The 13,718-nt window shown below is 41.6% G+C and overlaps 1 protein-coding gene across 2 annotated transcripts; it reads left to right on the top strand.

Annotated features, from left to right (window-relative positions):
• The first annotated feature begins 4,098 nt into the window (after positions 1 to 4,098).
• Positions 4,099 to 6,927, top strand: LOC133443623 (uncharacterized). 2 transcript variants are annotated; one of them, XR_009782675.1, is made up of 3 exons: positions 4,099 to 4,209; positions 4,336 to 4,826; positions 5,964 to 6,927. XR_009782675.1 is itself a non-coding variant. In XM_061720699.1 (3 exons), the coding sequence occupies exons 2-3, from the start codon at positions 4,350 to 4,352 to the stop codon at positions 5,267 to 5,269; spliced, it is 741 nt and encodes a 246-aa protein (XP_061576683.1). In that variant the 5' UTR covers positions 4,099 to 4,209; positions 4,336 to 4,349; the 3' UTR covers positions 5,270 to 5,658. The 2 variants fall into 2 exon arrangements, 1 of the variants encoding a protein (XP_061576683.1); XM_061720699.1 differs by lacking the exon at positions 5,964 to 6,927 and adding an exon at positions 5,006 to 5,658.
• The last annotated feature ends 6,791 nt before the right edge of the window (positions 6,928 to 13,718 follow it).

The following is a 13,718-nucleotide window of genomic DNA, read 5'->3' as shown; positions in this document are numbered from 1 at the left end:
TCAGACTAGAAAAGGTCATTTTATTCACTGTTCATCCTGATCAATTGGTTTGATGAAAGTGGATGTGCGGTGGGATGTTTAATGCCTTACATGTGAACCGATCTCCTGACACATCTCTCCAACAAACAAAACACATTATTGTCACCAGTCACATAAAATAATAATAATAATTAAAGCTGCAAGCAGCGATGAACGGGCCCTCGCACTCACGGCCACTGCCCCCATAAGCATATCAGAAATGACACCACCCACGACTTCCTATGTCAAACCATTCAAAAGTTATAGCAGAAAAAAGGGACAACCAATCAGAAGAAGGGGCGGGGCTAATTTTCACCAATTATGGTAAAGGAGTCAATATCGAGTCCCATGACACCACCCACGACTCTTTATGTCAAACCATTCAAAAGTTATAGCAGAGAAAAGTATTCTAGGGGGCGCTGTTGAGCCGTTAGGCCACGCCCATTAATGCAAACCATGAAATATCAAATTTATCACCAGGCCTGGCTTGGTGCAAAAGACACAAAGATAAAACATAGAGATCAAGAAAATTAAAAATTAAAACCACAGGGTAAAAAAAAACATGAGATAAAAGATACGATAAACGATTAGAAACAAATCACACATTAAGTTTTGAGATGCGATTTGAAGGTGGGTTAAGCTACTTTCACATAGAACGCGGCAACACCGCCGGGGTGGCGCAGAGTCGGCGGCGAGTGGGCGCAGACTCGGCGCAGAGCAGCGCGCATATTCGTTGCAAGTTGCTTGGCGACCGGAAAAACGTTTTTCCGGTCTGGCGCCGTTTTCCCATTGATTGTGTATGTGCTGCCGCTGCACAAGGGCGCAGGGCTTTTCACCGAGGTCGGTGGCACACAACAGGCCGCACGCCGCCGGGTTGCCCCGGGGTTACCGCGGCAGCAAGGGCGCAAGAACATTTTTTAATCTCACCGTGCGTGACGACATCTCGGCGGTGTCCAATAGGAGAGAAGCTGCTGGAGGGAGAGAAAAAACTTGCAGGTTATAGATCAGAGACTATCAAGATGGAAGAAAGGATGATCTGATAATAGGAAAATGATAATAGGAAAGACATTTTTTTTCTATTTTCTATATATAAATATGAGAGAACAGCAACAAACAAAAACAAATAAATATGAACTTTTGTAGTTTGTAAAGATTGCTCTACAAATCTTTTTTTGTAAACTGAAAATGAGCTGCACATTTGTAATTCTAGGTTAGTGCCATTCCATAGTTTAACTCCCACTGGATATACATCTCCTTTTAGTCTCTTTTCTAGCTTTTTATATTACAAATTTACCAACATCACGAAAATTATATTTTGACTCACGTATTTAGAAAAACCGTTGTACACAGACAGGGAGTAACTTTAATCTAGCTTTATACATTATTTGCATTATTTTATAATAAACCAAATCATAAAGTGTCATAACATGGGATTTTATAAACAATGGATTTGTATGTTCATAATATCCTACCCTATTAATAATAATAATAATAATAATAATAATAATAATATTAAAAATACGCATAGAGGACTATAGCATTTACTGATGTCTTATACGTGGAGCCCCAAACTCCCACACAATACCATATATAAGGTAATATTAGTGAACAATAAATTAAATGTAGTGCTTTATGATTTAATATATTTATGGACTTATACAGGATTGCTATTGACTTTGTAATCTTTCCTTTTATGTATCTAATATGTTGTTTCCATGTTAATTTACAATCAATAACAACCCATAATAATTTTATAGCAGATACTCTTTCAATTTCAGAATCACATATTTTTAATGTAATATCCCCATAAATTTGTTTTCGGTTTCCAAAAACCATACATTTTGTCTTTTTAATGTTAAGTGACAACTTATTGACGTCAAACCAAGTTTTAACATTTTTTTATTCCCTTTCAATTGAGGACAGAAGTGCCTTTAAATTTTTCCCAGAACAGTACATATTTGTATCATCTGCAAAAATAATACATTTTAACAATTCAGTAACATTACAAATATCATTTATATAAAGTAAAAAAAGTTTTGGACCAATCACAGATCCCTGGGGTGCGCCACAGGTGACCTCCCTGAATTGTGACATAGTGTTATTGATTTTTACACATTGCTGTCTATTTTCCAAATAGCTCTTAAGCCAAGAATAAGCCACACCTCTAAACCCAAACTTCTCTAGTTTTATTAATAATATACTATAATCTATAGTGTCAAATGCCTTCTGTAGATCAATATAAATACCAACAGAAGATTCATCATGTTCAATTGCTGTTGCTATTTCTTCTACCATCTCCACCTGTATTTCTATTCTCCCTAAAACCATATTGATGTTCGCTCAATATTTTATATTTATCTATAAGAAAAATCAATTTGTTTAACAAATAATTTCTCTAATATTTTTGAGAATTGGGGGAGAAGGGACACTGGTCTATAATTATCAATGCAATGCTTATCTCCATGTTTGAATACTAGTATAACCTTTGCTATTTTCATGTTATTTGGAAAAACACCCTTTTGGAAAGACAGATTGCATATATAGGTCAGAGAGCTTACAATTTGGTCAATAACTTCTTTAACAATTACCATGTCATTTCCAGTCGTATTGATTATTGTAACGCCCTGCTTTCTGGTCTTCCTAAAAAGAGGATCTCTAGTCTCCAATTACTACAAAACTCAGCTGCACGTGTGCTGATGAAGACCAGAAGGGTTAGGGTTAGGTTTAGGGCTAACCCTAACCCTAACCATAACCCTAACCCTAACCCTAACCCTTCTGGTCTTAGGGTTAGCCCTAACCCTAACCCTAAGACCAGAACGGTTACAGTTAGGGTTAGCCCTAACCCTAACCCTAAGACCAGAAGGGTTACAGTTAGGGTTAGCCCTAACCCTAACCCTAAGACCAGAAGGGTTACAGTTAGGGTTAGCCCTAACCCTAACCCTAAGACCAGAAGGGTTAGGGTTAACCCTAACTGTAACCCTTCTGTAACCCTAACCCTAACCCTAACCCTAACCCTTCTGGTCTTAGGGTTAGCCCTAACCCTAACCCTAAGACCAGAAGGGTTACAGTTAGGGTTAGCCCTAACCATAACCCTAAGACCAGAAGGGTTAGGGTTAACCCTAACTGTAACCCTTCTGGTCTTAGGGTTAGGGTTAGGGCTAACCCTAACCCTAACCCTAACCATAACCATAACCATAACCCTAACCCTAACCCTAACCATAACCATAACCATAACCCTAACCCTAACCCTAACCATAACCATAACCCTAAGACCAGAAGGCGGCCCCACATTACACCAGTTTTAGAATCGCTGCATTGGCTCCCTGTGTGGTTTCTTTACAGGGCTCAGGTGTTCCCAATCATGATCAGACCGTCACAATACGATACACAATACTGTACAGTACTTGATACATTTATATCAGTCCCCCCTCCATTAAATGTAACCCCTTATTGTTCTTTTTTAATATAAGAAAAAACAGGCTTATATAGTGTGTGTGTGTGTGTGTGTGTGTGTGTGTGTGTGTGTGTGTGTGTGTGTGTGTGTGTGTGTGTGTGTGTGTGTGTGTGTGTGTAATTGCATATATACTAGGGGTATGATTTAATGCATTTTTTACTTCTTTCTACTCCTTTTCGAGCATGAGACTGAATGCATTTAAAATTTATATTTATTAATTTGTCATTAACTTTGTTTACAAAGGTACATTTATCATTTAGTGATTATTGTTGTTCTTTTTATCTTATTGATTCATTGTTTTGCTGTTTTATTTATTTATTTTTTTGTGCTTGTGTTCGAAATAAAGATTCGCCACCATGACTCTCTTCTGTCTTGCCTTTTCTTTCCTGTTCTTTCATGTAAACTTCCAAGCGGTTTGGGGAAGGAAATACACTCTCTCTGACAGAGTGAGTGTGTGTGTGTGTGTGTGTGTGTGTGTGTGTGTGTGTGTGTGTGTGTGTGTGTGTGTGTGTGTGTGTGTGTGTGTGTGTGTGTGTGTGTATATGTGTGTGTGTGTGTGTGTGTGTGCGTGTGCGTGTGCGTGTGTGTGTGTGTGTGTGTGTGTGTGTGTGTCTCCTCCGTACTTCTTGCTCCTCCTGTTTTGACTATAAAAGAAGAGGTTCAACTATTTGTCTTCAGTTTGATCGTAGACTCTTGCTGCTTCCTTCCTCTCCAACTTTATCTGTCCTATTCACATTGTGAGTATTTGTATATCACTTGTTGTCTCAGCCTGATGTCATGGTGTTTTTAATCTAGATACGTAACATTCAACAGTCTACTGCTGTACTCATTCTAATTTGTCAAAATATTTCTCTTAACAACAGAACCCTCATAAGAAATGGAAGAAATTGAAGGAATTTTTGAGGCTTTTGAAGATTATGTTGACGGGGCAGACGAGGCCGCAGAAGACTTGACAGAAGAAGAAAAGGCAGAACTAGAGAGGGAAGTCGCTGAAGCAAAAAATGCACTTTCTGAGCTTTCAGAACAATTAAAGAGTTTCAAAGAAATCCTTCAGAATTTAAAATCAGCAATAGGGCCAATAACAAAATGGTTGGCAAGAAATATAGCTATTGGTGCCATCTTTTGGGGAGTTAGTACTGGTCTGACCAGACTGCTCAAGTATGCAACTCCTAAAGAAAAGGAAAGGAAACGTACTATCATTAGTGCTCTCAAGTGTGTGATCAACAGTGAAACTGACCTAAGCAAGAAGACGCTGAGTTGGACCAAGGATCACCAGGATGACATGATTACCCTGGAAACCTATCCCGTGCCTCTGGAATCCATCATGGCCAAATATCTGACTCCAGTATCAAAGGTGAGTCTGGGCGTGCCGGGGCGTACTGGATCCCACTCAACCCAGGAGATATACATCTGATTTGTTGCTCAACGTACTCTCCATGCAGTCAAAGTCTTTCATGCTGATTTCTCTACTCAAGATAATATTTTAATCTAATCACTGAAGTCCTGATGTACTTTTTTACTTTGATTATTTAGGCTGTTGAGGAAGCTTTCGATATTGCAGAGAGGTTTCAGACCAAGATTGGTGGGAAAGTGCAGCCGAAGCTCCCGAACGCAGGAGATATAACGCAGTTCCTCACCGCTGCTGAAGCTTTTCACCAAAGCTTCAGTGACCTGATTAAGTTCATTTCTGAAAACAAGGACAAGTTTCAGCAGCTGGCTAGTTTTCCAGTGACACAGGATGACATGAAGGAGCTCAATCGCAAAATTGGAACAGCTCAAGCCTTGCCACTGTGGTAGAGAACGGCAAAAATGTAACTCCAAGAAAGTAAGAAGACTGTATTTATCAGGCACTTTGGAGTAACTCATATTTGAAACATTAATTTCTGGGACCTTTTTTTCTGTGAAAAAATATTTTTTGAGGTGTTCTGTCATATGTCAGGCTTTAAAGGGTTAATTAATAACCTGAATTTAGTTTTCTGCACTTTACTTAATCTCTGTGTTTTGGTTGTTTTCTGCCATTATCAGACAGTTCTGATGTATACAACCATATGATACAAGTTAATATTTGGGGTTTTAGGTTTTACTTGGAGAGCATCTTTCGGACTAAATGTTTGATTTTTTTATTTTCTTTCAAAAGTCTGAGCATAATGGATGATCAAATGTTTGCTAAGACTGCAATGAAATAAAGCAAATATGAAAACCATTTTTGTGTACCAGTCTGTGACCAAGCGTTATCTTGTAAATGACAGGGGGATTTAGGTGGAGGGTTGGGGTTGGCTCAGGGGAAAGGAGGAGGGGGTCTAAGACGGGGTGTAGCTGGGTGTGTAGGGGACACCTGATAGTGTCATGGACAGTGGAGAAGGTTAAATAATTAATGAATGACATATTTGACATATAACCTTCTTCCGGCTCTCGGCGAAGGCGGACGTTTTTCTGCTCCTCTCCCTTATCTATCTGCCCTGCTGCTGCTTTTGTCCTGTCCCGTCTTCAGAGTCTCTTCTTTTCACTCCTCCCAAACTCTACAATCATGGAATTGATTAACTGGTCTCTCAGCACAACCAGAAGTCAGGGGGTGAGGGAGCCCTCCTGCCCCCATGGGATGTTTTTACTGGATACACAATGGATTCCTGGAAACACTGGAAACCGTTGTGTTTGGTGATTCTGTCTGTCGAGGACGTTGAAGATGCTTCATAATTGGATTTATGATAGCAGGATTTCTTCTAATTGGAGTGGGGATTTTCCTGGCCTATCGACAAACGCGTAAGTCGTCGACAGCTGTTCTGGCTCTTTCAGAGCTGCCGGACGTGGCTGAAGGATCAAGCAAGGTGATCAACACTCAGACTTTAACGTTGGGGGAGCAAAGCCGTAAGCTGGATGTGATTCTTGAACAGAATCTCAATCACAAAATGAAATTAGACGAGTTGGAGTTAGAGATATTAGTGGAAGAGGCAAATTGTTGTGCCGTATTCAGCACCCCTGCCGTGAAAAGCACCCCCTCGTATATTCAATGATAAGTAGACCAAGAAAAAAAACAACACACTGACACTTCAATATATTTATATATACACACTCACACAAACACATACTTAGGAGTTTATAATATATATATATATTTACAAATATTATGGAAGACAACACAGTAAGCAGGCTATTAATTAATGACATCAATAACCATTTACCTGATTTTTGTTATCTGTGACTGTGATTGTGGGAAAGTATGACTATTGTGGAATCCATGAGCGCATTTAAACATGAATCATTAACACAAAACTGGACGCTAAACAGAACGTGACACGGAATGAGAATATCATTTTTGTCAGACGAGGGGGTGCTTTTCACGGCAGGGGTGCTGAATACGGCACAACACCGGGGTATGACAACTGCAGAAGATATACATTTTGTGATATTCATTTCGTGATTTATTGTGTGGAAAATACTGCAATGTAGTTGCAGGTTGTGATGATTACCACTACAGTGATGTAGCTGGTGTAATGATGTGGGTGGGACGTGGGGGGGGGTTAATGGAGTGATGTAATTGTAATTACTTATGTATTTAGTTAAGTATATGTATAATTGTGCTTTTATATGAATGTATTTCAATTTTAATGGACCCCAGGAAGACTAGTTGGCGCTTTGCGTCCGCTAATGGGGATCCAAAATAAAAAAAAAAAAAAGAACAAGTATAGGCGCACAATGAGAAACACTTTTTTCTCCATGAAAACATGTGATTTATTTATTATCACAAATAAAACAAATGAATGTGCCTCCTGTGGCAACCTTTTGCTGAATAATACTCGATTTAACATTCAAATAAAATATTTCTCCTTTTGCATGTGGAGATTAGCACCTTCCTTTCCAACGTATTAAATACAGACGCAATCACAATCCCCGCAAAAACTTTCAGGCTTGGTAAATCTCATTGCGTGTGGTAAATGGACCAATTTGGATTTTCCCCTCCCAGTATTTAGGATTTCTGCCGGGTACGCCCCATATTGATTATTCATCAGGGCAAAAGTACTAAATGAACAGCGTGTGCTATTTTGCTCATTTGAGAAACGCAGTCCTCTTTGCACGCTGTTAGTAGATCAGCTCGCACTTTGGTTTGCGGGTGATGTCAAGTTTGCACACCAGCACCAGCACCAGTACCAGTACCAGCAGCAGCACCAGCACCAGCACCAGTACCAGTACCAGCACCAGCACCAGTACCAGTACCAGTACCAGCACCAGTACCAGCAGCAGCACCAGCACCAGCACCAGTACCAGTACCAGCACCAGCACCAGTACCAGTACCAGTACCAGCACCAGCACCAGCACCAGTACCAGTACCAGCACCAGCACCAGTACCAGTACCAGTACCAGCACCAGTACCAGTACCAGCACCAGCACCAGCACCAGTACCAGCACCAGTACCAGCACCAGTACCAGCACCAGTACCAGTACCAGCAGCAGCACCAGTACCAGTACCAGTACCAGCACCAGCACCAGTACCAGTACCAGCACCAGTACCAGCACCAGTACCAGTACCAGTACCAGTACCAGTACCAGCAGCAGCACCAGTACCAGTACCAGTACCAGCACCAGTACCAGTACCAGCACCAGCACCAGGACCAGCACCAGTACCAGCACCAGTACCAGTACCAGCACCAGTACCAGCACCAGTACCAGTACCAGCACCAGTACCAGCACCAGCACCAGTACCAGTACCAGTACCAGTACCAGCACCAGTACCAGCACCAGTACCAGTACCAGCACCAGTACCAGCACCAGCACCAGTACCAGTACCAGCACCAGTACCAGCACCAGCACCAGCACCAGTACCAGTACCAGTACCAGCACCAGCACCAGCACCAGTACCAGTACCAGCACCAGCACCAGTACCAGCACCAGCACCAGTACCAGTACCAGCACCAGCACCAGTACCAGTACCAACACCAGTACCAGTACCAGCACCAGTACCAGTACCAGCACCAGTACCAGTACCAGTACCAGTACCAGTACCAGCACCAGTACCAGCACCAGCACCAGCACCAGCACCAGCACCAGTACCAGTACCAGCACCAGCTTCATTTCACCACCTCACAGCCTGCGTCTCCAGTTCCCCGTGTCTTAAGTTCCTACGGGAGGGTCAGGGTTGCCGTAGAGATACGCACATTTTTTCGGTTAGTTTTTTCTTTTTAAATCCCAACCTTTACGTAGAAGGTGCTTGCACATTTTTCAAGCCCTGTTTTGTGCGCAAGCAAGCTTTACAAATGAGACCCCAGGACATTGGCTAAGGAGCAGCTCTGGGGCGAAGTTTCACAGACTTATCGCTCACACACACACTTACTGATAACCACACCCCGCTAATCTTGAACTCCTTCCCGCCCCCCCTCTTATCAGCCCCCCAACAGTCTCCGGGTTCCAGCTCCACGAAGGCCGCAGCCTTCACTTGGATGAACTGTGCCGGGACCCCCCCTCCATCCCAGTGTCATCCTTCCTCTAAGAAGTGGTGTCCGTATTAATGGAGCCATCGGTGTGAACCAGAGTCAAGTTCTCTTGTCTGAATAATGTCTGACTTGGCAATAAAGCTTTTTCTGATTCTGATTCTGATTCTGATTCTGCTTGGTACAGAACTTTCTGAAATTAGCAGAACAGTCCAGAATGTTTTACAGTTACAAACCCTTGGGAAATTAAACATTTACAGTTCAAAAAGGTCCAATCACAGCAGTTTTTTTAAATATTTATTTTCACCAAACTTTATTTATATATAACATGGCTGGCATAAAAGCATTATATCCATTAAGAACACCAACCCTGTGCTTAGGGCTCCATGTCCTGCATGTTTTTCTGTTTCAGAACACGTGATACAAATGAATGTCAGACGTCCATGAAAAGCTGCTGACGACCATTAATTACAATCAAGTGTGCTGATGTTTGTTTCAGAAATAGAAATAAGTGACTTCCGGTTATGGCGGCGAGCTGGTCGGTGGTGTAGTCAGAGAGCTCCCAGAACGGTCCGACGTTTCCCCTGTTATAGAGAACCCACCGAGTTTATACCTGTGAACTCCTATGGGGAAATACCAACTGAGAAATGCTAAGACCACAACGAGTCCAAACGGTGAGGAAAACGAGCATATGGCCACAGAAGAAGTTGATTCAGGTGCAGCTAACGTGCCTGCTCCCATGGACGCCCCACAAGCTAGCTTACATGCTATCTGCGCCGACATAAAAGCAGGACACCTGGGGCCTCATTTAAAATGGACTGCGTAGGAGTCATACTGTGGCAGTATGATGTCCTGCTGTGACTGAAAACAGGCGAGTGAGCTGCTCTGCACTCAATTTCAGGCCTCAGCCTATTAGCACGGAGGGTGAGGGAATAAAAGGCGGTTGTTCCCTCCCCTCGCCCTCTCACTTCCTGGTTCCAAGCTCTTCCGGTTTCCCGGCGTTCCTTCGCAGCGTTCAGTGCAGTGGTCCATAGTGGTCTAGTGGATGGTGGCGATCCTCTCTATGTGTGTCACAAGCTTTGAAAAGACAAGTGCTTCCTGAACGCATCGCCAGCGCACCATAACACGGAGCTGTGTAAAGCCTCCTCGGTTCTCATAACCGGAGGACAACTGCAGAAAAAGACCCGTGGCCACTGACTGAGCTCAAGATAAGGACAGGGGACACTGCTGCTTCGCATGCCCTTCTTTTATCTGTGTGATTTGTTTGCTGTGGACTTTATTTGCCGTGCTCTGTTTCCTTTTTTTGCTTTGCCTGTCGGTCCCGGCTTAACTCCGACGCCGCTGTGAGCATATTGCTGGCAGGAGCTGCGGTGTTCTAGTCCTGGTCCCAGACTTCTTCCCCGATCCGCAGGCCCGGGCTGTAGTCTCCCTGTCTGGGCCGCGTGTGTGGGTGTTTGTGGCAGAAGTTTGTAGCAGTTGCTGCAACAGTGTGGATGAGAGTGAGTGAGTTTTTAGTATAGGGCTGTTTTGTTTGTTTTGAGATTAAACTGGATCTTTATGTTTCATGTTTATTTTGTGTTGAGTTGGTAACTCTGGCCAGAGACCCCTCTTTCTTTATTTCTTTTACACCATTGGTATAAATTGCTCATTATTTTTGCTTTAGTTCTTTTTGTACCTATAACAGCTTTTGTTTATTGTGTTAACAGTATTTCATATTTTCTTTTGAAGGAGTTGTTTATTAGTTATTGTGTCTAACTGTTTTTCTTTTGTTGTGCAGCTGCTGAGAGCCGGTGGTGGTGGTGGCATCCCCGGTGGTGGTTTCCCTTCGTGTGTTGTGGTCTTGAGTTTGGTTTTTGTGCACCTCACCTTTTGCTGTGCGTGTGTGTGAGTGGGGTGCTCCTTTTTAATTTTGGATTCCTCACCCCTGTCCCCCCCTCACCATCGGTAAGCCTCAGCTATTAATACAACTTGGTGTTATTTTTGTTGGCCCTTTTGTTACAATTTTAATCTGTTTAATATACAAATAAATGGTCTATGGCCTGTTGAATGGTGAACCACGTCTCTAGTATTACCTTTGTATAATTTACCTGTGTGTCTTTATTAGATTTAGCCATTTAGAATTCCCTGGGTGAAACTCCCAGGGTGGCGTTGTTGGTCCTCCAATTTTGTAGATTCTGCCCTTTATAAAATAACAGTAGCCCCTCGTAACGCCACAATACTAAAAGTGCACGTACACTCAAAAGCCGAAAATGCCGGGCGCAAAAAAAAATCCGGATCAATAAAATCATTTGCACGCAGATTTGCACGCAACGTTCCTTTATCCTTTATCCTTTATCGCACGGTTCGCACACCCCTTGCGGCGGCCCTGCTCTGAGGTTTATGTTCATGTTCTGGATCTCTGGAAAGCGTCTAGAGACATCTGTTGTATTAGACGCTATATAAATAAAATCGAATTGAATTGAATTGAAGTCCTCCAATAAAAACAAGGCGTAACTTTTCTCGCATGTTTATTGAAGATCCACAATTTACAGTAAAACTGTTATAAGGAACAAAACACAAACACAAATCAGAATCTAAACAATATTCACTGACATGACTAAGAAATGTAACTAAGCTAAAAAAATGTTGAGTAATAGGGCAAAGCTATGCTAGCCATCAATTAAGTCACTCTTAGATTGAATTTGCAGCAAAACAAACTTTCAGCAAATATAATATGCAAGTCATATCTAAAAATCAACAAAACAAAATACTCACGGACAAATAGTGTCCAAGGCAACAATGTTAAAGATAAACTGCAGCAGGAGAAACAGCAGCATGTGCTCTCTTCTGGGCCTCGTTCATTCTGAGGAAATTACTCTACAGTTAATGCTGCTAGGGGGCCACACGGGGGCGCTGTTGTACAAAATCTACTATTATATTATAATTTATAAATGCACCTGAACACAGGGCAGAACAGAGAGGAACATTCTTTTTTTTACCAAATGTACAAATCACTGCGTTCTTGTTGATAGTCCAGTCTTCTTCCTTTTATGCATAAACGTAACGTTAAAAGGCCTATATATATATATATATATATATATATATATATATATATATATATATATATATATATATATATATATATATATATATATATATAAATGTACAACATATTCGGACAATGAAAACACACACTGATATATAACTGCTACTTTACTTCACACACCATATTTAAGAAATGCTCCTTGTGTTAAAACAATTATAATGTGTACATTTCAAATAGTGACATTAAAGATGACACATAAAAACATTCATCACAACAGGTTACAGTTAATGATTATATAATAAAGTCGTGTAGGTTTTATGAACTAAACTTCAGTAATGAACTAAATGTAAGAGCCATTTGTGTTATTGTATCAAATGTGTTTATGGATCTGTCCACTAGGGGGAGCAGTGATACCATCAATTAGCTCGGTCTATTTAATCAGGATAAATCACACACACTGCAAAAACTCAGAATTTTAACAAGAATATTTGTCTTATTTCTAGTTAAAATGTCTCATTTTAAGTCAAAAATAATCTCATTACACTTAAAACAAGAGTCATCACTGAAAAAAACAACAATTTTCACCTGTTTCAAGTAGATTTTCACTTAAAATAAGTAGAAAAATCTGCCAGTGGAACAAGATGTCTTTTGCTTGTAATGAGAAGATAAATCTTGTCCCACTGGCAGATTTTTCTACTTATTTCAAGTGAACATTTACTTGAAACAGGTGAAAATTGTCAAATAGGTTATTTTTTGGGTAATGACTCTTGTTTTAAGTGTAATGAGATTTTTTTTTACTAAAAATGAGATGAGTGTTCGGAACGAGGAAATATTTTCACCAGTTCTCAGTTTCTCCTCCGGCTGCTGCTGCAGCTGCTGCAGCTGCTGTTACCATGGTAACAGCTGCTGCTGCTGCTGCTGCTGCTGCTGTTACCATGGTAACAGCTGCTGCTGCTGCTCCCCGGGGCCGGCGGCTCTTCTCATCTCCCAAAACATCGGAGCAAATCTCTTAACAGGCGTTATTTGGATAAACTGAGTCCAGGTTGGGGATCTTAACGGTTACTTTTACACCTGAAAACATATTAAAACTTAATAAAGTGGCATATTAACAGCGCTACAGCAGAAATTAAAACAGCTTTTGGCTCTCAGCTTCCTGATTTTAGGGCTGGTGATGAAAGTAGGAGTACTGGGAGTATTGGGACAGACCTGGGAAGATTTAGAGTCCCTAAAATCTGTCCCTTCTTTTTTAGGGCTAGTGGTAGTGAGGGAGGGCTAGTGGTAGTGAGGGAGGGCTAGTGGTAGTGAGGAGGGCTAGTGGTAGTGAGGGAGGGCTAGTGGTGGTGAGGGAGGGCTAGTGGTAGTGAGGGAGGGCTAGAGATAGAAAGTAGGGGGAGTATTGGGATTGGGCCTAAACCTCCGTCACTCATCACTAGATCTGGGTTTCTATCTCCAACTACACTAAACCTCCGTCACTCATCACTGGATCTGGGTTTCTATCTCCAACTACACTAAACCTCCGTCACTCATCACTGGATCTGGGTTTCTATCTCCAACTACACTAAACCTCCGTCACTCATCACTGGATCTGGGTTTCTATCTCCAACTACACTAAACCTCCGTCACTCATCACTGGATCTGGGTTTCTATCTCCAACTACACTAAACCTCCGTCACTCATCACTGGATCTGGGTTTCTATCTCCAACTACACTAAACCTCCATCACTCATCACTGGATCTGGGTTTCTATCTCTAACTACACTAAACATCCGTCACTCATCACTGGATCTGGGTTTCTATC

Source organism: Cololabis saira, chromosome 5 (assembly GCF_033807715.1).
Source record: "Cololabis saira isolate AMF1-May2022 chromosome 5, fColSai1.1, whole genome shotgun sequence".
Classification (NCBI taxonomy): Eukaryota; Metazoa; Chordata; class Actinopteri; order Beloniformes; family Belonidae; genus Cololabis; species Cololabis saira.
The sequence above is the reverse complement of the archived record's forward strand: the minus strand, read 5'-3'. Positions and strand labels throughout refer to the sequence as shown.